This window comes from Cyprinus carpio, chromosome B20 (genome assembly GCF_018340385.1).
Source record: "Cyprinus carpio isolate SPL01 chromosome B20, ASM1834038v1, whole genome shotgun sequence".
NCBI classification, from domain to species: Eukaryota; Metazoa; Chordata; class Actinopteri; order Cypriniformes; family Cyprinidae; genus Cyprinus; species Cyprinus carpio.
In genome coordinates this window covers 15458376-15480638 of record NC_056616.1, presented here as the reverse complement: position 1 = coordinate 15480638, position 22263 = coordinate 15458376, and the positions used below count along the sequence as shown (strand labels likewise).

Below are 22263 nucleotides of genomic sequence, written 5' to 3'. Positions count from 1 at the left end.
CTTCGGAACACAAATTTAGATATTTTGTATGAAATCCGAGAGCTTTCTGACCCTCACATTGAGTATTTTAACGATGTCCTTAGTATGTTTCTGTGCCTTGGTCATGGTAGGACCCTTGCTGTCTATGGGAGGGTCAGAAAGCTTTCGGATTTCATCAAAAATATCTTGATTTGTGTTCCGAAGATGAACAAAGGTCTTATTATTTAGTATAGCTGTTTTATATTTGAATACATTTTTTAAATGTAATTTATTCTTGAGATGGTAAAGCTGAATTTTCAGCAGCTATTGCTCCAGTTGTCTGTGTCATGTGATCTTTCAGAAATCATTCTAATAGGTTGATTTGGTGATTAAGAAATTCTTATCATTATCATTATCATTATCATTATCGAAAACAGTTGTGCTGCTTAATATTTTAGGTGTCATTTTTACCCTGTACAGGTCAGGAATCAGAGCACATGCACTCCATTTTTTTCACTTTTTTTTATTAAAACCAAAGTTGGCATCAATTTTAAGGCAATTCAGTAACAAAAGAGCAAAAGTAGTGGAATAAAAAAAGTAGAACATTTAGTCAGAATTGTACACAAAAATGTTTATAAAAGAACTGCAATTTGAAAACTGACTTTCACTTTTTTTTCTAAATGCATAGCCTATATACATCAAATTCTTCAACTTTTATATTCTGAATGCAGCTCAAACAAATGTTGCAAGAAACAATCAATCACAGCTAATATTCACACTTTACATTCTTTTGTCATGTCAGCAAAAAGTTCACACATTTGACGTATGCCGACATAATACAATCATTTATCCTTGTGAGTCGTACACACATTTATGTCTTTCTCAGTTTTAAACATGACAACAGTTTTGCATCTGATGTTGTCTGTTATCACTCTAGATTATCCTGCTAGGATTCTGCTCAGCTCTAGTGTCCCGAAAGGCACAGCAGAATTCCAACATTTACCTTTTACACTTTAGCTTACAAGACTTGGGCGATTTTTACAGTTAACCCAGGATTAACAGTCCTGTTTAAACCTCACCCTGGGTTAATATTTTGTCCTGGGTTTCTAAGTTTGAGATTTTTCAAAGTACAAATTTAAACTCTGGGTTAACATTCTTGTTTGCACATTGATTGGACAAGTGTGGCACTTGGTGAGCATGTAAACTCTTTTAATAACTGCTTGTCCATCATCTGTTCATAAGCAAAGCTTTGTAACCCTGAGTTAACCCCCTTTCAAAATTACAAGAAAAATTCTGAAAATTCTGTAGTTTACTCGCCCTCATATCATGCTAAACCTGTATGGCTGTCTTTCTTCTGTGGAACATTAAAGCACTTGTAGAAATGTCTAAGAGTTTTTTTTTGTCAATACAATAGAAGTCAACGGGTCATTTGGTTCTCAGTGTTCTTCAGAATACCTTCTATGTTCCATAGAAGAAAGAAAGTCCTACAGGTTTGGAACAACATGAGGGTGAGTAAATGATAACAGAATCTTCATTCTTTTTTTATTGTGAACTATCCCTTTAACCCAGGATTAAAACTTGCTTTAACCCTGGGTTTATTCCAGGATTAAGCACGAAGTGACAAGCCTCCAGGGTCAATTTTGAGGGCCGCTGTTAGGGAGATGGGTGATGACTCTGTGGTAGTCTTGGGTCGGGGAGAGGGTGTGTTCAGCGGGCAGGTGTGAAAGCTCATGGCTGCGGATGTAGTTCATGCTGCCGGGATGACTGAGGAAAAGAAGCTGACGAGCAAACAGTGGCTCAACCTGTGACATGATGACAAAAGCACATTAAGATGACATGAATATCATTTATGTTTTGTTCATAACTTCATTATTAACATTATTAATAATATTAACATTATTATTAACATATTAACATTCGGTATTATAAGGAACCAAAGAAATGTACCTGCACTGTGAAAGTCCTTCTTGGTCTTTGAGCATCGGTGCTCTCATCCTCAAAGAAAAGCAGGACTTGAGAACATGGTGCAGGACGAGCGTGCAGGGCGTAACTCTGCAACTCTACAAAAGAGATGGATTTTAATCACATACAATGACAGGTGAGAACTTAAGCAATACATTAGATTTTTTTTTTTTTTTTTTCAGGACTCTAATGAACAGGTATTTCAAAAGGACAGTATTTATTTAAAATAGAAAACATTTACAATATTATAAATGTGTTAAAAAGATCTTTGTTAATTTAATGCATAAAACCGCTGAATAAAAGTATCAATTTCGTTTAAAAAAAATTATACTGACCCCAAACTTTTGAACGTCTGTATAAAATGTGGCAGATTATTCAGATTAACGGTCATTCAAAATGATCAAATCTTAAACTATTATCCTGAATCTTGAATACTTAAGTACATCCTTGTTACAAAGTGTTTATCTGTAAATGGCATGTATCTGATGATGTTTCTTAAGCCACTGGGTAAAGCAAATGATCTTATCTCTTTCTATAATACAATTTTTTTTTTCTCAATCTCTATTTGCTTTCCATACCATGAGCTTTAGGTCAAATGTGGCACATGTGATTTCTGTGGTATTTGAGTTGTATTCATCATTTGCTGGAAAGTTCTGTGAGAATCACAACAATCAGTGAATCTATGACAGAGGGTGGGCGTGCATTAGTTGTAACTCATAGATGACTGACTGTGACTGTCACTAAATATCAACCCACAGATAATGTGACACTATTTACTGTAAAAGTCTGACGTGTTTGTTTACAGTAAAATGTGTATATTTTGGAGATACATACAAAATGAATTAATAGACAGTTATAAAGATTTACCATAAATGACTGTCAGCGTTTACTGAAAACTATGAGTGATGAATTAATCTGTTAATTTGTTTATTCATTTCTGTTTGTTTTCCAATGAATGACATCAGATAATTTGTCATAATCTTAGTGTAATTTATATGAAATGCCTTACACGTGAATATGTTCCTATGCACTAACCTGTTATGAACAGATGAGTGTCCAGCAGTTTGCAGTTCTGCTCTCTCTCCAGCTTGTTGGGTTTGTCGGTAGGTGGTGCGTGAGCTCCCTCCCAGTACACCCTGCAGGGGCAGCGGCGGCGGGCGTAGAGCCCGTCAGGGGCCATCCAGAGTATAACGCCACGCTCCAGAGATGCCCCTTCAGCATGAGGGAGTTCAACCAGCTCTGGGGCCCCAGGTGAAGCGTAGGCCTGTCCCTCTCTGCTAGGGCCCAGCTGACAGCCTTCTGGACTACTCACTGTTACCTCTCGCACCAGAGTTTCCCGGTAAAACACCACCACATGTAGGCGGTAATCTATTTGAAAAGAAGATCAAATGAAATAAACACTTTGATGACCTGGCATCATCTAACGCTAAATTAATATCTTTTTAAACACAATTTAATAAAGCGGCAGATACTCTAGTCTTTTTATGTACTAATAAAAGATGCTTTGTTTGCTTTTTAAGGGTGACTTTTTAACATTTTGTAACAAATAGCATTTTGGCTAATTCTGGCACATTAACAGTAATGTTCATTAATGTGCATTGCACATGTAAACAAATAAACTTGAACATACACATTACATACACTTTAATGGTTGTAGTATGATGACTTTTTAAAAATCATAATTCAACATATCAAAAATGTAATAATATGCAGTCTACTCCACTGTACTGCAATCCTGCACATTTAATACACCATGACATTTCATTCTTCTATTGGTCACATGTCTTCACGTGATATAAATTCACAGGTCAGAGTTCACCAAACTTATATTTTGGGATGCAGCGGAATTCGTATGAGCCTGTATTTGCATGCATATGAATGGAAGTCAGTGGAACACCTCTTATGAATACCTCCTACCACTGTTAAAGTCAGAATGAAATTAAAATTAATCTGTTTTCTAAATGCATATTATTGATTTTATTGAATGATTCATTCATGCATATGTTTTTTTTTACCCCATAATTTCTTATTAAAATGTCATAAATCGTCTGGTAAAAAAGACAAACTTCTCTCTGTATTCTACACCATGTATTCTGGACTTTTCAAACTGTTTAGTCTTAAACCCCTTTCTTACAATCCAAATTTGCACTTTGCCTCCATCCAGTCAACAACTGATGGATAGAACCAAGTCCCTGTTCTACATTTTTGATAATCTGCTTCATTCAAAATATTGATACTTACACTATGACTTTAAATCATTAGTAGCAATCTTTAGTTAAAATATCAATTTTTCATTCAGTACATCATAATGTTATGATTCCCAAATTAATTTGTAGTACTTAAAATGTCTGATTTTAGTTTTTAGTGTTTCATATCTGTTTCTACTACTTAAAGATCAGTCCACCTGCCTGTATTGAGCCTGTCACTGTCTCTGTGTGTTTATGATTATGTACCTGAGAGGGCCACTGCCTCAGCAGATCTCATGCTGGTGTCCAGGGTGAAGGGTGACGGCTGTGGATCAGATGCATTGCAACTGTAGAAAGAGCCACTGAACTGGTACCCTGCACATACAGAAATATGTCAATGCAATTGCATGCTGCCTGAACTTACAGTAGTTGTACTTTCTCTCTCAAACACACAAAGTACCAGGTTCCCAGCGTGGAGTGTAGGGGCTCTGGCTGTAAGGGATCTCAGATAGGGATGAGTAGTCCCTCCATCCTCTGTCTGCTGGAGAAAGATAGTTGCACACCTGTAATGACAAGCACATATGGTTATCTGAAGTGCAAAGACAGGAACATACAAATCAAAGATGTTGTTTGATTCTAACCTGAGATGGTGCTGGTGCATAAGGTGGGTGTATTGGATAACTGGGTGAGCTTGAATTGGACTGTGAGTCTTCAAGAGATCTGGATCCTGCAACATTTAAACATACATATTTCATATATTCATCATATCTAAAGAAGTATTTATTAGACAAATGGCAGCAAATAGCTGTTCTACTGTGTGATGTCATTTGATGTTTTTCTCCTTCCTTGCCTTTTTTGGATCCTTCCGGAACAATCCTATACACTTTATAGGGGTCTGATATGTCAAGCTGACTGCGTTCCACAATCTCCTCAAAGTCGTTGCTCTTGTTAAGAGCACATCGAAGACGTGTTTTCCAAGTTGGTGGGTCAGGTTTGTCAATACCCTCCCGGTGCTTGCCTTTGAACAGGGCCCAAGCCTGCAGGAAAGCCAACACATGGGTCAATGTTATACTAGGATGACCTTAAAAAGGAGTTTTTTTTTAAGTTTTTTTTTTTTTTTTTTTAAAGAAATCTAGTTTCAATTACACGTCAAGTATGTATAAACGTAACCTTGGTTTTATGTTGGTTTCATACATTTTTCCAATAATTTTTGATTTATAGATGTGGAGTGGTGCCACCATTGTCGTTCCTTAATACTTAATTGTTGCTTTCAAAAAAAAGTTTTCAAACATATTTTAGTAAGGTAATATTTTAAACAAAAACTCAATTTTTGAGTCCTGAATATTAAGACGTTTGACCTGAAGAAAAAAAAGAAACGTGCTTTCTCATACAGAGTGAATGCTAACACTGCACTAGGTCTACTTAATGATTTCAGCCTTTTAATGAGACTTTGACTCCAAACAGTAGACATTTTTTAGGCACCACAAAAAAATATATAAAACAATTTGAATTCGACAACGTCCCAGCAAACACAAAACGTTTTTACAACATTTCACAACGTGAAAAAAAAAAAGTTTTTCCAACGCAGTTGTGTTTGCTGTTGTTAAGAGTTGCATTTGAATGTATTTTAACAACACAAATGTACGATCACATACATGCACTGTATGCAATGTTATTAAGATCACATGAGAGAGAAAAGTCTTTACTGACGCTGCATGTGTCTGTTTCTCATCCCCTCAACGTTCATCCTGACAGACTGTACCTTGAAGAGCGCAGCATCCTCGTCCCTGTTGTAGTCCTGTTTGCCCGCGTGTTTCCACGGAATCCGAAAGATACTCTTCTCCTCGTTCTCCCACACGAGTCCAGGGTATTTTCCGGTGTCCACCTGCTCTATTAGCCACTGACGCAACTTTCCGTTACCGGAGCCCCCCGCCATCGAGCGCTCTTCATCTGAACACATCTGAAAATAGAATCGTGTATCACTCTTTTTTTAATTTGGCACTACTAAATAAAATGTAAAAACCAATATGGTTAAAGCTAGTAGTTAAACAAATAACTAAAAATGCAGCAAAGTCTGAAGTGAAAAAGACATATGCCTACTGCAGAAAGTACAGGAGCGCGTGCTGCCCTCTTTCAGAGCTTTCGAGTTTTGAAATGTGTCAGTAACGTAGTTCAGCTTTCGACCGCGACTTTTCTTCAATCGTTTGCATTGACGGGGTGGAGCGTTCATCCACGCACCTGCAGCGCGCGTGAGATATGACGGACGTCCCGTAAGCACGCGGGGGCTTCACATGATGTAGAGCCCACGCGCGCTACAGCGGGACTTTTGGCGTTTAATAAAATAATTTTCATTTCTTTGAATTCGGTGACGTTGAAATGTCAGCTGTTTGTTTATAGATATAAGTGTTATTTTGTGTGTTCAAGTCTTGACTAGATTCTAAAAGTGGGCACAACCTAGCCATGCAACTACATACAGAAACGTGTGGGCTCGTTGAATAATACAAAACAGCAATCAACCGATAAAATGGGAGAAAAGAAAAAGAAAATCTAGGTAAATTCCAAAATATGCTATATTAATAAATCGGACTGATTTGTGTATGGTAATGGTGAATTCATGTGAAGTGGGACACTTTATGAATTTACCGTTGTTGAATCATGTTCCAGATGACTAGCCCCTCATGTATTTAAACCATTGTATTACCGTTCTTTTAAACAACGCATTTTATCACATTTTAATCTGACTATAGTGTGCTCTATATTAACAGATTAGGCCCAACACAAACTAACCATCACATATTGCTAGGTTATAATGTTAACGTGATTTGCCGCAGAAGGCTTGTCATTTTACTTGCTATATCTAGTGTCTGAGCTGTTTCCCGTCACCTGAAAGCTTCAAACTAGCCTATGTATTGATCTCAGTGGCATTCCTCAGTAAGGCTGAACTCTGTTTATTTGTAGCCAACAGAGGGCAGTAAGGGGCCATTCTCTAAAAAGACGACAGCAACCACTTCATAAAAGAATTTTCATCCTACACAAGACATTTTCATTCAGTGATAGTGGGAGGTTAGATGGGTTCATTTCTGATTCATAATTTACATTGTCATAACACTGCCACAAATTGTAAGATATATATAGAGGTATGAGGACCCTGCTGTCATGCCCACCGGCTGCTCCAGAGTCAAGTAGGGCTTCAGTCGTAGAGGCAGGGGCTGGGGCCACGGCCTCCTGGACTTTCTGATCCACCATGGCCTCCTGAGTTCCCTACTCTGCCATGGCACCCCAAACGGGTATCACTCTGGAGACCCGCCGTCCCGTGTCTGTCCTGAGGGACCTCCAGAGCACCCACCCCACCATCTCGTTGGATGTTGTGTGGCATGAGGACGCACCTGCCGGGAGGGGGGAGTAGTGTCAGAATCTGTTCCATGTCTCGTGTTGTGTTTTCCTCCATCACGTGCTCCAGTTTGATTATTATGCCCTTATTTGTTTTTTCATGTTCCTGTCCATATTTAGTTCTATTGGTTCAAGCTGTGTTTAATTACTTACTGTGTATTTAAAGTGTGTTCTGCCCCTCGTTTCCCGACCACTTTTAAATGTAATCTCGTGTTCTGGGTTCCCAGCTCTGAGTTCATTAAAGTTTTTGGAATTTACTTTACTCCTCATCTCCTCGCTCCTTCATTCCCCTGCTCCCCGTGTGAATCGTGACATTCACTGAGACTTTCAATATTGAAATAAATCCAACATATCATGGTGAGGGAACTTTATTTGCCAAAACAAATATTAACCACCTGCTAAATAATTTTATTTAAAATAAAATTATTTTGAAGAAATGTAGGCCTATATGAATATTATTTTATGAGCTAGCAATGGGAACCAGTTAAATTGTGATCTAAGATATGCAAGCCTGTGAAAAATGATGTTACATTTACAATGAATAGTACAAAGGGGATTGCTGGCACAACACAATTCTTTTACTTTATATGGTAACTGGGATTTAAAAATGTAACTTTTCAGCTTTTTTTCTTGTGTCATTTGAAAGTCAAATTCTATCTGAAATGTTTTATCATACCTTTATCATCTATTTGGGCTACTTATGAAGATTATGATTATTTATTGTTTTAACCTTGTCCCAGATCCAGACATTCCAATAATGAGAATTATGAGTTATTACATGTTGTAAACTATAATCCAAAATAATAATAAATTAGGCTACTTTAATTTGGTCTGTTTATTATTAAATATATTATTACATATACTATATATAATAAGAATTAAATTATATTAATTTTACATTATAATTATATTATTTTTAAGTGTCATTAATATAATTCATATTTAAAATTGTATTTTGGTGTCTGAAATATCTAATTCGTGAAAACATTAAATAGGCTAATATTAAATAATAATAATATCAAATAATACGCTTATTGCAATAACTATTAAATAAAAAATAATAACACTAGTAACAACGCTTGGGACCTTCTGTGTCAGTTCTGGTATAATTTAATATTTTTCCTTTATAAAATGAAAACTATAATTAGATCAATCAACCTCAAAACTGTTTCAACTGACTAATTCTCACAAATGTTGGATAAAATCAAAAACAGCATAGCTATTCATTAAAAGTGCTGAGATGAGATTTTGTGCCATATATGATCACTAGAAAAGTTAAAGTGAACAGAACATATTTATATTGTGCGTCAAGAAACATAGTTCGTAAGCTGAAACTCAAAAACCTCCGACCCTATGACGTAATGTAAAAAATGGCAGCGGCCTCAACAGTTAGACGTAGTTTACACGTTTGTTTGCTTTTGTTTTTATTTTATTATTACCACAGTAACCTAGAGCGCCCACTTTGTCATAAAACAGTCGAGAAGTCTACCTGATATAGCTAGTGTTTAATTACTTAGCTAGTGTTTAATACTTTTATTATTTTCATCAACAACAAAGACAAACACGGCGTTATTATAAGCGTCGTCATGGATTAGATACGAATAGTTTTTAGGACAAACTAACTCTGGTCAGTTGTTTTAGTAGGCTAATGCTGACCCGACCTGAAAGCAGGATTTTGTAATCTGCACTGTAGGCGTTTTAACACGGAAGAACATGTGGCATAATCAAAGGGAGCTTGTGGGATCAGTTTCATTTGTTCCGGACACTAGTCTTCTGTCAGAATGGCTGGAGAAAACTGTGCCTCTGAAGATAAGCAGGATTCCTCTGACGACTGCCGGGAAGAGACTTGTATTTTCTGTAAAATCGCGAACAGAGACGATCCATCCACTGAGATATTGGCGGAAGTAAGTTGATCTTTATCGATTTGTGATTTCTTGTTGTCTAGGTAACTTGGCTTAACTTCAAAGGTGAATTCAATTCAGTGAAGTCAATTCGCTCCTCTTTCTAAATGTAACATTATAATATTAGGTCTATAGCCTATATTTGACAGTTCTTCAAGAGTTCATTATAGTCATTATCATCATCCAACTTGAAGGAAGAAAGGTGAACTGGGAAGGAAATATAAGCAGGTTCCGTGACTTGAGCTTCGAGAACAGTTCTGTGATACTCGAAGCGCTTTATTTAGGGGACAAAGCGTTCTCGATGTACTTATTTTTATTTTGACATTATTTAATGAGTTATATAGAGGTTTTCATTTCGAATGACATAAAAACTATAGCGGAAGCAGAGCTTTACTTTCACTTTTCGCTACTTTCTGTAATAACACGATTGCCGGCTTTTACTGGAAAGGAGGAAGAGCTTTGTGAGGGGGAAGCTAAATCTATTAACTAATATGGTATATGAGTATGAAATATGAAAAAGAAGCAAATATATTAATTTAATATTCATAATAAAACAAATTGTTGACGTCCTCAAAACTGTCCTAGCTTATCTCAAAAATACCTTTGAGTCATACTTTCTGCTGTCATGCTGAGTCATTTCTCATTGGCTAAAGTGATGTTACTCATCCAGTATGTTCCTGAATAAAAACAGTGGGGTCCTTAGAATACACATTATAAAGTCATTTACTTTGAACTTTTATAAAACAAATTCATAATGTTTCCCCTCTGTTTTCTGTAACATACAATAATAATAAATGATTTTAACATAATTAGTATCATATACTGTTAATGCCAAAGTAAATAAAAATGTAATGAACTTTTCTTTTCTTTTTTACAGGATGAGGACATTGTTTGTTTCCAGGACATTTATCCAGGTGCACCTCATCACTACCTGGTTATACCTAAGAAACATATCCATAGCTGTTTGTCACTCCAAACCGATGATATAAATCTTGGTAAGCTTATGTTTTTTTTGGATGTGCATCTGATTATTAAATTGTGTATTACTGTTTTGTGAATGGCTTTTGTATTCCTAGCCAGCAGAAGGTAGTAACACAGAGAAATTAAGTATGGACTTCTGGTTTATTTTTCTTATGGTTATACTGATTATATATCGACAATACAATTAACAAGCAATGCCATACTGATGACAGGGCTGATGTTTCATTTAACTGATTTTATCGAAAACGAGTATTTTTAATAAGATACAATATTTACATACAGTGATTTAATGGGATTTTCAATAATCTAAATGTTATTATCCTGAGCAGTGAAGAAGATGGCGGATATGGGAAGAGAGGTACTAAAAGCCAAGAATGTCACAAATTTGGAAGACATCAGGTTTGAAGACAACACTACTGTCATATTAATCAAGCATTTATTTGGATGAAAAAGTTATTAAATGAGAACATGACTGTATTTCAGTTTAGGTTTCCATGTGCCTCCATATATCACTGTCCCCCACCTGCACCTCCATGTTCTAGCACCTTTTAGTCAGGTGTTTAAATGGGTGATATGCAAGTACACATCTTTCTGGTACCTCACTGTGAGTAAACTAAAGATGTTTCAAGCATTTCTTTGATTACACTTGGTTGTATATGAATACATAAAGTTTTAACAATTTATCATTATTTCTCTTTTTGTGTGTGTGTGTTGTTTTAAAGGAGGAGAAGCTGCTTCAAGAACTGACAGAGAATAAAAAAGAAAAAAAGAATGGGCATGTGACAGTAGCACGCCGCCGTGTGTAGCTTTGTGAGCCTTATTACCGAACTAAAAAACTTGAAATCACAAAGCACTTTAGGGGAGATCAGTGGTCATTATTTTTTTCTTTTTCATTGTTTGGTTTGAGCCTTAAAAGCCTCTATTAAATGTTATTTAATATTTTTTTATATAATGCTTAATTATTTTAAAAACCAGGATGGTATGCTTAAAACTGACAATCAGTATTTTTAAAGTGTAAATTGATCAATATTAAAGTTATTAAAGTTATTAAATGGATGGAAATGTTGATTTTTGTGCAATTGATTATCTATGTTTGTACACATTCTACATGCTAAATTGTGAAAGATTTATTGTACAGTGAGTCATCAACACATTCTTAGTCACACCCAGGGGTGTTTCTGGGAGGTGCCCAGAACAATGTTCTCAGGGGGTCAGAATCCCCCCACCCCCCTGGACGTGATTTTGAGGAGGCCTAGAAAAAATCATTACAGTGTTCCCGAAATCCTAGCGACACCACAGGTCACACCATTATGTTTTCTTCAGTGTTCATGCTCATGTTCTTTACATATTGATCAGAGGGGCACATCCTGTCCAAGTGTGCGGTTCTTGGCATGGACAAAGGTTAAACAGGCTTGCAGTGCAATCATTGAAACATGGATCATCCTCTATTCTATCTACTTGTTTTCTTTTTATTTATTATAAAAAATAACAACTTGGACCTCTAACACCAGCTCTCTCTATTTGATTTCTGTTCTATCTATGCTTTATTCTTTGTATTTTATATTTATTATTAAAAAGAAAAAAACTTCCGGGAAACCATCCGGGACCTGTCACATCACTTACATGTTGGTTTGATTGCTTCTGTTGTCCTCATTTGTATGTCACTTTGGATAAAAGCATCTGCTAAATGATTGCATGCAAATGTAAATAAAAGATGGTTTTCCATAAACAGTAGATCACAACTGTGGCATGTATGGTATTTGTAAGTAACAAGGAAATGTTCCTCATGTAACATTTTATATCCAAATAGTTTTAAAAAAATCTGTAAGCTGTTAAAAATAGTCGACAGTCCAAGCAAAGTAAAATTTCTCATTCATATAATGTGACAAGGCAATCGAAATAGCACAATGTCAACAAATGTATTTTTAATTACTTAAAACCCCTAGACTGTTATTTCATGTTTCCTCATTCTAGCTAAAGCAAACTAAAAAGTTTCCCTGTTGTTTCATGTGTAAGAAAATCCATGGTGTACAAAAAGGTGAAACAATTTGTTGATATTGTATCCAGTTGACTCATAAAGATGAAAGAATAGCCTATGTATTAAAAATAGTTCATTAAAATTTGTAATGAATTGTTGGCATACCTCTCAACAAGAATATTTTCTGATAATCCAGTCTACTAATTGCTTTTGAAATACCATAAAGACCCAAACATTTTGCCACATGCAATTAATTTAATAATAAAGACAAAGCAAGTAAGAACTGTATAAGATATTTTATTTAGCTGATATTGCTTCAGAAAAACTATTTGACTGAAAAAACAGTGATCAACTTGCACTGAAAATATGGCAAAACATGGCAAATGCTTCATATTCCGGATTATTTTATGTAAAAGGGTCTAGAAAGTGTATATTCAGTTCACCACATTAGAATGATGAAAGATATAATAGTGTAAATAATGTTGATAAATTATTCCAATATTAAACAATTTCTAGCATTTACAGTATATGTTCACAAGTATCAAACTGCAAATGAAAAGGCATTTTTCTTTCCTTTGGCAGTTTCCTTTGGTTTGTTAATTTGCTCTCATATGTTATTGTTCACTTCAGTAGCATTAGTTTCAGTGATCGCTCAGAGAGCTTTGTTTTGGAAAACTATGGTCCTTTTCTCTACATATCTCTGGCTACTCAGTTTTAAAATGATGTTTTTCAGCTCTCCAGTGCACAATTCCTCACTGTTCGCTCAGTTTTTAGCGCATGGAAAGCATCCACAGAACATTTTCTTGAATGGGTTGTTATTGTCATGTCTCTTGGCCTGTCCCAGTTTGATAAGGACTTCTTCAAGCATAGCATCTGTTTTCTGAACATTGTTTAAGATGTAGTCTGTCATGGGTCCTTGTTCCTCTACAAGCATAGCCACATCCAGGAACACTTCATGAAGGCTCTTGAGTCGGCTTTCTAAATCCAGCAGGTCACGATGTCGGCTCTCAATCTGGTTGAGCGCCGAACGAGCCGTTTTCCCTTCGGACATGACGTTATCAGTGAAGATGTTCCACTGACCATTCTCCAGCATCTCCTCAATCTGGTCACCTGTCACCTCTCGGCCCACAATCTCCATTTGCCTTTGAATATGACGCTTGCACGATTCTTTGTGATCCATCTCAGCATCATTGTACTCTGTCAATGCATCTCGGAAGTTGTTGCTTAGGGTGGTGTACTGTGTTCGGGCGATTCTTGCCACAGCTGAGTTGAGGCCATGCTCCTCTTCAAGCTCTTTGGCATGAGCGTCCATTTTTTGTAGACGTGCCAGAACGTCCTGTCCACGGGTCTTGATGTCTCCTACAATGACATTGGCATCCTTCTTTATGTGAGTTGTACGAGTCGGTTCACTAAGTATACGTGTGTTTTGGTCCCTGAGACGCTTCACCTCCAGGCGGATGAGCTGAATCTCACGTCTAGTGTCTTGAGCCTCATCAAGCACAGAGTCCATTTCATCACTGTTGTCATAAATGACTGCCTGTTGGCTGAAATCCTCCAGGTCCACATTGCTGAAAGAGTCTGATTCCACCTCCTCTATCTGGCTACTAGACTCTGAAATGGTCTGAAGATGATCCAATCTGTCCCTCATGATTGCTAGAGGGGAGAATGAACAGGAAAGGACACTCAGTACCACCAGAAGTGATAGGAAATATGTGATCTGATGTAGGCTGATGTAAACAATCTAAAACAATATAGCATATGATAACCTTCATATTTACACCATGTAGTCCTTGTTTTCAAGAATAAAATCATTTTCATTCTTTGTGTACCTTTTGAAACTGACTGTAAAAGATAATACTTCCTTGTCAACCCTGAAAAAGTCACACGTCTAACAAGTTCATCTGTGAAACTATTTCTGACTGGCGTCACTCACCAAACAAGTTTGAATGAATTGAACTGATAGTTCACCTTTTGTTTCTTTACACATTTTAATCGAGCCATTAAAGCTTTGCAATTTACAAGATAAATGTGTAAACCTGTCTTCTCTTCCAACGATCAATAAACTTTAAGATTTAAAGATTCAATTAAGTTTCTCAAGCCAGCATTTTAATATTTGTTTCATTTTATATATAATGAATAATATATATAATGTTTCAGTGTAAAAATGCAAAATGCTTGAAAAAAAAAAAAAAAAAAAAAAATATATATATATATATATATATATATATATATATATATATATTTTTTTTTTTTTTTCAACCATTTTGCATTTTTACACTGACAACATTCTAACGAATATATTTAGGCCTACGGCTTATTATAGGAATAATTATCCTTAAATCCGTAAAGTAGAAGTGATGAGCTGAAAAAAAGCAACTTATTTGCATATACTACAAAGTACATTACCTTGTCTTTTTGTCCAAAATTACGACCACTTCTGTTGATATGTCATCTCAAGGTTGCAGCTCCATCCTCACTGCACTGGTGCAGCTGTGATTTAATGGGTTGGGGGGAAGGAATGCGCGTTCCAGGGCGTAACTTTGACGCCAAACCTGTTCGCTGAGTAGAATGTCAGACGTGCGTCTCAGCGACACTTGACATAATTTGCGAAATGGGAATGAGTACGATGCCTTCTTCATGTTTCCAATGTCACATAATACAATTAAATAAAATGTTGTGTAGTCCAATATTGGGCCCTGACATGCAAAAGTCAAGGATTCAAAAGTTTGAGCAGCTTCAGTTTAGTAAGTGTATTGACAGTGGAAATTGATTCTAGCTGACAGAAAGTAGATGTTTCGCCTAAAGAAATTAAACTGAAATCTTCTACACTAAAATGTAATAAATAAATAAATAAAAAGTAGGGGGAAAACCAGAAAACCAAATATTTTTCATCTAATAAATAAAATTAATTGTAATAATTACATTATTAGCCTATAACAACCAGCTGGTCGGAGAATTTGCATATTGGTTGTTTATCCTAAATATGTTTTTTATTCTGTTTTCTTTGCCTTTCTCAATTCTGTCTATTCTCTGTACATTAAACAACACGACCAGCGCAACTGCAGTAGACTTAAAATGCAGCCTACATTCATTAACAGTAAAAAAAAAGAGAGAGAGAGGGAGAGAGTTTGGTTTATTTACAAAAAAAAAACATTTAGTAACTGTTACACGTGTCCTGTACTTCCCGCAGCACTTTTCGCAAATATGTCTCATCTCTGCTGCCCCCTGTCGGACATACGATCTCTTCACACCTGACTTGGGGCGGGGTCTGTGTGTTACGTCATCACTCACATGCGGTGTTGGACAAGAAGAGGTGAAAATAGGTAAATGTGATTTTTATTTTTCTTGGGCAGATAATAGCGTGATTTTGGTAACCTGCAAAGCGGATTTTGCAAGGATTGCACAGAGAAGGACATAATTTGAGGTAGGCCACAGTGATAATATTGCTCAAAGCAGAGTAACGTTAGGCTATTTGTGTTGACGAGCAAATGTAGGTCAGGTTTAATTAAAAAGTTTAAAACATTTTCTCCACTGATTCGATGCCTGTATCAAGTCTGATTGTACGTATTTGGGATAATATTTGGTTTACTCTTTTTTTATGTACTAAATCAATAGACTCTCTTCTTTATTTATTGAGTGCAAGTAAATACATATAAATGCAGATTTTGCCTTCTCTTCAAATTATATAAAATGCATAATGACGAAGCAGAGTCTAATAGAAAACGTAATGAGAGTAAAACAAATCTTTTATTTTTAAACGTGGACCTACAAACAAGTCTATCTTGTCTGACAGGTTTTTAGTGACACAAGTGTACCTTTCCACAAGTCGGACGTTTTGACGTGTGGGTTACGTCTAACAAGGTATATTCTGTTCAAGTGTTGTTTTTTTGTTGTTACCTATATATAGCCTGCTGTATATTTTACGGCTGCTGTTTATGTCTGTTTGCTTAGCTCTAGAATCTAGACCAAACCTGTTTTAAACTTTTCAGTCCAGTATTTCAGTCATGAGGGACAGACTTGGACATCTCCAGGCAGTATCACTGTCTAATGGCACTGCAGCAGAGCATGAAACTGCCCAAGCTCTCTCTCCATCAGAAAACACAGACTATGATGACCCTCCTCAGGACCCCAGCACCAACCCTGACATGGAAGCTGTCTTTGATGAGGCACAGGAGGCTCGTCGTCAAATTCAGTACATCCACCTGGAAGTAAAGCGTCTCAGGGAGCGAAACTCACATATTTTTACAGGTGCAGTCTGCTTTAGTGCTTCTGATGCCTGTGACTCAAATGCTATTGCAGCTGACATCAAAACACGTGGACAGGAGATGCTCCTGCACCTTCGCAAGATGGATTCCCACAGGAAAGAGTTAGAGGAAAAGTATGGCGTCAATTCCCCCATAACGAGAATCGCCCGAACACAGTACGCCAGCATTAGCAATAGTTTCCGTGATGCCATGGTGGAGTACAACGACGCTGAGATGAGCCATAGGGAGTCCTGCAAGGCATACATTCAACGGCAGATGGAGATTGTGGGCCGAGAGGTCACAGGTGACCAGATCGAAGAGATGTTGGAGAGCGGTCAGTGGAATGTCTTCAGTGAGAACATGGTTTCAGAAGGTAAAACAGCACGGTCTGCACTCATTCAGATTGAGAGCCGACATACGGAACTGCTACAACTAGAGAGACGCATTCAGAGCCTTCATGAGGTTTTTCTGGATGTGGCCATGTTAGTAGAAGAGCAGAGCTCAATGATAGACTACATTCACACCAATGTTCAGTCAACTGAGGTGGAGGTCAGGGACGTCCTTGTGAAGCTGGAGCGAGCCAAGAGACATGACAGGAACAATCCGTTTAAGAAAATGTTCTTCTGGAAACGATGACATGGACACAGATATCACAATGTCAGAAATACATACTAAGTGATTCAGTTTTTTTTTGTTTATGTTAGTTTTTATGTTCCAGTTCCTTATTTAGGCAAATTTATATTAATGTCCTGAAGAAAAATAAACACACATCGCACTAATTTTGAACATAGACTTCACGCTGAAATAAATCTATTGGTGTTATAAATATTTCAGTAGTTTGTAGGATTTTTCACACCAGAATTATCTTAAATACATACATTTTGTTTATTATAAACATGCATTTTTAAAGCTTGCAGTTTGCAAATAACTCATTTTGTGCCTTTGGAGATTTGGAAATCCTTTTTTTCTGTGGTTTGTACTTCATCAAGTGTTTATTCTTATTTAAAATGTATTTTGCCAATATAACTACATTTTTAGATAATAAGTTAAGTATTGGGTGGTGGTTCGTTGTAATGGATCCAACTATTTCATGTGTACACAAATCTTTTATCAGCTGTATCTTATTTGGTGTGCATTAATTCAAAGTTTTGTAGCATATGTCATAAATAAGAGTGTAATTTTGTTACCCTAATTTGATCCCATGTGCCTACCTCGTGTGAAACGGGATGTCCCCTGCTCACAACTATTAAAATAACACATGCCAGGATACAAAAAATCTTTCTGACTTTGGAAAAAAAAAAAAAGTTGCTATAAGGACGTTGTTATATAATACTTTGTTAAAATGCTTTTTTTCCCTTTTTTTAACTTTATGCTTATTAAAGAATATTAAAAAATGTATCACGGTTTCCACAAAACATTAAGCAGCACAACTGTTTTCTACATTGATAATAAGAAATGTTTCTTGAGCAGCAAAACAGCATGTTAAAATGATTTCTGAAAGATCATGTGACACTTTAGACCCGTGTAGTGCTGAAAATTCTTGTCAATCTCAGGAAAAAAATACATTTGGGTAACACTTTATTTTAAGGTGACCTTGTTATACATGTTACATGTTCTTACAATTATAATAACAATTAATTATGCATAATTACATCACCGGCGGCGCCAGGGGGGTCTTGGGGGGTCTCAAGACCCTGCCAAAAAACGCCTTGACCTTTGACCCCCCCACCCAACCTCTTCCTGTTTAAAAAATATATATATATATATATCTGGGATAAAGATTTTAAAATGTTTCTCTTCAAACTACGCAAACTACGCAGAACAATAATAATTAATAATTCATTAGACATTTATTCGTACACTGAACCGAGAACCGTTTCTGTCGGGCGCGTACGATTCGAGAACCGAGGAGCTGATGATACTGTGGATGCGTGATTCAGCCTGAAGCAGACTGACACACAGTGCGTCTGAACCGAGCTGGTTCTTTTGGTGATTGATTCTGAACTGATTCTGTACTAATGTTATGAGCGCGGCTAAACCGAAGGCTTGAATGAAGGGCAGTCATGCCAATGGCATTACGTCGAGCGCAGAAGAACCGGTGAAACCGTTCCGTTTTTCAATTGGTTTATTGAATCGAACTGTCCGAAAGAACCGGTTCGCCGAAAAGAACCGAGCTTAGCACTACTGGTGATTTTTTTATTTATTTTTTTATTTTTATTTTTTTATTGAACAGACATAACAGCAACTACAGTTTCATCTACAAAAACAAAAAATAATATAATTATAAACAGTAGACATAGAGCAAGTAAAGTAAAAAGCAAGTAAAATAGACAAAAGTAAAACAAAATAATAACAAAATAAAAATAAAACATTTACAAAATAATTATAATAATTGACAAAATAATTATAATAATTGACAAAATAATTATAATAATTGACTACTGGTGATCCGAAAACCGATGCAACCGGTTTTTGACTCGAGAACGAGTCAATCTTTCGTTATCTGGCTCGGCTTGGTGTTCAAAACTTCAGTTCTCTCTTCACAGCAGTTCAGTCAGTGTACTGCTTGAGTAAATGAATTACTCCGGGATATTGGTTTATTTTGACTCAGAGGGAGTGTCAGCCACGTTAAAAAAGTTAACAGCTTAAGTAAATTGTGGATTAATCAGGGGCGTAGTTTATGGGGGGATGGGGTAGGTAACCCCCCAATATTCAAATCCATCATTTACAACCCCCTCAATATTTCAACATGAAAATCACAGTAGATCAAATATGTAGAATTCATTTATTTTGTAACAATAATTTTGTTCCTAATCAAATATGAGTTTGTCATAATAAATCAGACAAAAAATACTCCCCCTCCATTGAACCGATTGGTAACGCCCAACCAATGAGTCGCACTTTCACCGAAACAACGCGAGTGGTGTTTGAATGGGAGAGCACACGGGTAATGTTAGCGCCAAAAATGAAGAGAAGCGCTGCACAGTGTTTTATTTTTAGATGCTGGTCAGAGAGCGATGCAAAATCAATAAATAAAGCATGTACTGAAAATGAAGTATGAGAATATTGTGTAATAGCTAAGTACACACCACATATATTTTAGCTAGCTAATCCATTGCAATGTATTTAGCTATAACTATCAGTATAACAAGTTACCAAAGCAGCTGTCTGTTTTGCTAGTTTATTTTTCAATAGTGTCTGTAATTATCAATAACAAAAGTATTCAAATCGGTGTTTGTTTCCTTCCTAAATTAATCTGACTTTTGAACGAATTGGATGAATGAACGATTTAAGTGGTTAACTCATTAAAACAGTGAAACGCTACCGCCTACTGCCGGTTTCAATACTTAATTTATTTCTTTAGATAATCTCTACTATGTTAGAATTTTATGAATGATGATTATACACAAATTCCATAACGTTATGAGGGGTATAATCTCGTAACATGTTTTATAACAGATTCGAGGTAAATATAGCAGCAGGGTAGAAAAGTCAGCAGAGGGAGAGGAGAAGCAGGTGATCAGGTAAAGAAGATGCCATTCAATCAATAAAATAAAATAGGAAACAGTATAGACAGTTGTTCAAGAGCCGATGTGTTTCCCTTAAACAAGAAATAAAAATGTATTAAGGTGAAATGTAAAAATCTTAAAATAAATGTCTAAATGTTGTCTCTCATATTTGTATATGTTGAATTTGTAATCAGTTAAAGCATGTAGATAGATAGATACATAGATAGATACATAGATAGATAGGAAGAAATACATTATCCAATAACAATACACTAAAAAATAAAAAATAAAAATATTGAAAAAAATAACAGGCCGCATACAACGTTCAACCCCCCCAATGTTCAAACCAAATCTACGCCCTTGGGATTAATGCTTATTGGAGACGCGAACCGTTTCAAACGATTCAGTTCGATTTGGTGAACTGGTTCAAGAAGAACCGGTTAAATCTAATGATTCTTTCGCAAACCGGACATCACTACACTGCAGTGTTGTGAACGCGCCCACAAACAGACCCGGAAGAGAAGACAATGTTGAAAGTCGTAGTTTTTGTTATTTTTGGACCAAAATGTATTTTCGATGCTTCAACAAATTCTAACTGACCCTCTGATGTCACATGGACTACTTCGATTATGTTTTTATTACGTTTCTGGACGCGGACAGTATACCGTACATACATTTTCAATGGAGGGTCAGAAAGCTCTCGGACTAAATCTAAAATATCTTAATATAAACTGTGTTCCGAAGATGAACGGAGGTCTTACGAGTTTGGAACGACATGAGGGTGAGTCATTAATTACATAATTTTCCTTTTTGGGTGAACTAACCCTTTAAAGTTTGAGCTTATTGTTTGCAAACTGCAATTGATTAATTAATTAAAAAGTAGTTGATATGCTGTGTTGTTTTCTGTTGTTTAGTAGCAGTAATATGCAGTTACTAGCCGTATCCACTGTATTTTTTGTTGGTTTTCATGAGACCCTCCTTGAAATGACCAGGACCCCCCATTGCCCCCCAATCAAAATTGTCTGGAGCCGCCACTGAATTACATGCAAGTAACCCTAAACCAAACCCTAATCCTAACCCTTACCCTAACCATAAATACATGTAGTTCATTAATATAACTCGGTACTTAAATGTATAATTACACGGTAACAAAGACACCTTAAAATAAAGTGTAACCTACATTTGAAAATATATTATATAGAAAACAGGTATTTTAAATGGTCAGACTCCAAACTATTGAATGGTAGGCTAGTGTACAGACTGCTGTAGACTCAAACTTTCAAACACAAGCTCATGACATGAATGTGACTGCTGGGTCTGGATACGTCAATCTGATGACACCAATTCACAGTGCTATTCAATGCCATGTGAGTCATTCGTTGCTCAGACTTGTAATAATTATTCAGACGCTTCCTCCTTGGCTGCAGCACGCGCTCTCTCGCCGTTGCACTGTCGGGCACGCGCTAGTACAGCTCTGCTCGAGATCACCTGAGCATCAGCATCAGAATCAGACAAGACAATCTCTGCTTCAGACCCCAGACCCGGTGGACGTTTCTAGGGGAAAAATGAGACTGTCGGTCGCTTTTCGCCATGTACATCGGAGCCACGCCAGCATTCGACGAGCACGAGCGGGTGTCCAAGTATTAAACTCGGAGAACAGACTCATAACGTTAGCTGATAAAAGCGCGGTTTCTTATCCATGGATTCGGGAGGCTAGTTCGACCAGCGGGACAGGTGAAACAGTAACGAGTTTAAAAAGTCATCCACGAAAAAACGATGGACCGCTGTATCAAAGTGCTGTTAGGTAAGAATAAAACACGCTATTAAGTCTCTAAACCTAAATGCGACAAAACTTTTATTTTCTTAAACACGCTGAATGACTTTTGTGATTGTCAACTGTTTGTGAACAGACACCATTTTGGGTCTGTATTTATAGTGACTTGACTAAAGTATCAAACGTTATTGTCTTGGGGTTGATTTGTTTCCACGTGCTAACGTTACCGGTGTTTGGCCGCCAGCTGACGTAACTTCTGTCTCCTCCCATTAACGTTAGTCTTCGTCTATACATCCTTTTAATACGAACTGCGTTGTGTGCTAATTCAGATGCATATTAACACTGTGTAATGTGTTACTGTATGAATTCTTACAAAAAGT

The 22263-nt window shown here is 36.6% G+C and overlaps 5 protein-coding genes across 7 annotated transcripts in view; 3 read left to right on the top strand and 2 right to left on the bottom strand.

Annotated features, from left to right (window-relative positions):
• Positions 1-405: 405 nt before the first annotated feature.
• Positions 406-6347, bottom strand: LOC109091717 (interferon regulatory factor 4-like). Its single transcript, XM_042746991.1, has 9 exons — positions 6207-6347; positions 5869-6066; positions 4957-5143; positions 4748-4833; positions 4567-4669; positions 4374-4481; positions 2956-3288; positions 1906-2018; positions 406-1760 (listed from the first exon to the last, which is right to left on the bottom strand). The coding sequence occupies exons 2-9, from the start codon at positions 6064-6066 to the stop codon at positions 1593-1595; spliced, it is 1296 nt and encodes a 431-aa protein (XP_042602925.1). The 5' UTR covers positions 6207-6347; the 3' UTR covers positions 406-1592.
• Positions 6348-8613: 2266 nt separating this feature from the next.
• LOC109091715 (histidine triad nucleotide-binding protein 3-like) lies at positions 8614-12112 on the top strand. 2 transcript variants are annotated; one of them, XM_019105493.2, is made up of 5 exons: positions 8663-9400; positions 10275-10392; positions 10708-10777; positions 10862-10982; positions 11101-12112. In XM_019105493.2, the coding sequence occupies exons 1-5, from the start codon at positions 9278-9280 to the stop codon at positions 11182-11184; spliced, it is 516 nt and encodes a 171-aa protein (XP_018961038.2). In that variant the 5' UTR covers positions 8663-9277; the 3' UTR covers positions 11185-12112. The 2 variants fall into 2 exon arrangements, with proteins under 2 accessions (XP_042602927.1, XP_018961038.2); XM_042746993.1 differs by lacking the exon at positions 11101-12112 and having other exon boundaries at positions 8614-9400; positions 10867-10982.
• A 527-nt stretch (positions 12113-12639) lies between these two features.
• LOC122141072 (syntaxin-11-like) lies at positions 12640-14876 on the bottom strand. Its single transcript, XM_042746992.1, has 2 exons — positions 14763-14876; positions 12640-14009 (listed from the first exon to the last, which is right to left on the bottom strand). The coding sequence occupies exon 2, from the start codon at positions 14002-14004 to the stop codon at positions 13120-13122; it is 885 nt and encodes a 294-aa protein (XP_042602926.1). The 5' UTR covers positions 14005-14009; positions 14763-14876; the 3' UTR covers positions 12640-13119.
• Positions 14877-15621: 745 nt separating this feature from the next.
• Positions 15622-17998, top strand: LOC109091712 (syntaxin-11-like). 2 transcript variants are annotated; one of them, XM_019105490.2, is made up of 3 exons: positions 15622-15780; positions 16150-16217; positions 16346-17998. In XM_019105490.2, exon 3 carries the CDS (start codon positions 16361-16363, stop codon positions 17234-17236), a length of 876 nt encoding a protein of 291 aa, XP_018961035.1. In that variant the 5' UTR covers positions 15622-15780; positions 16150-16217; positions 16346-16360; the 3' UTR covers positions 17237-17998. The 2 variants fall into 2 exon arrangements, with proteins under 2 accessions (XP_018961035.1, XP_018961036.1); XM_019105491.2 differs by lacking the exon at positions 16150-16217 and having other exon boundaries at positions 15636-15780.
• Positions 17999-21420: 3422 nt separating this feature from the next.
• The window catches only part of mthfd1l (methylenetetrahydrofolate dehydrogenase (NADP+ dependent) 1 like), a 52549-nt gene continuing 51706 nt past the window's right edge, over positions 21421-22263 (top strand). The window contains exon 1 of the mRNA XM_042746432.1: positions 21421-21913. Within this exon, the coding sequence (XP_042602366.1) occupies positions 21444-21913 (470 nt within the window). The 5' untranslated portion in view covers positions 21421-21443. The remainder of the gene's footprint in view (positions 21914-22263) is intronic.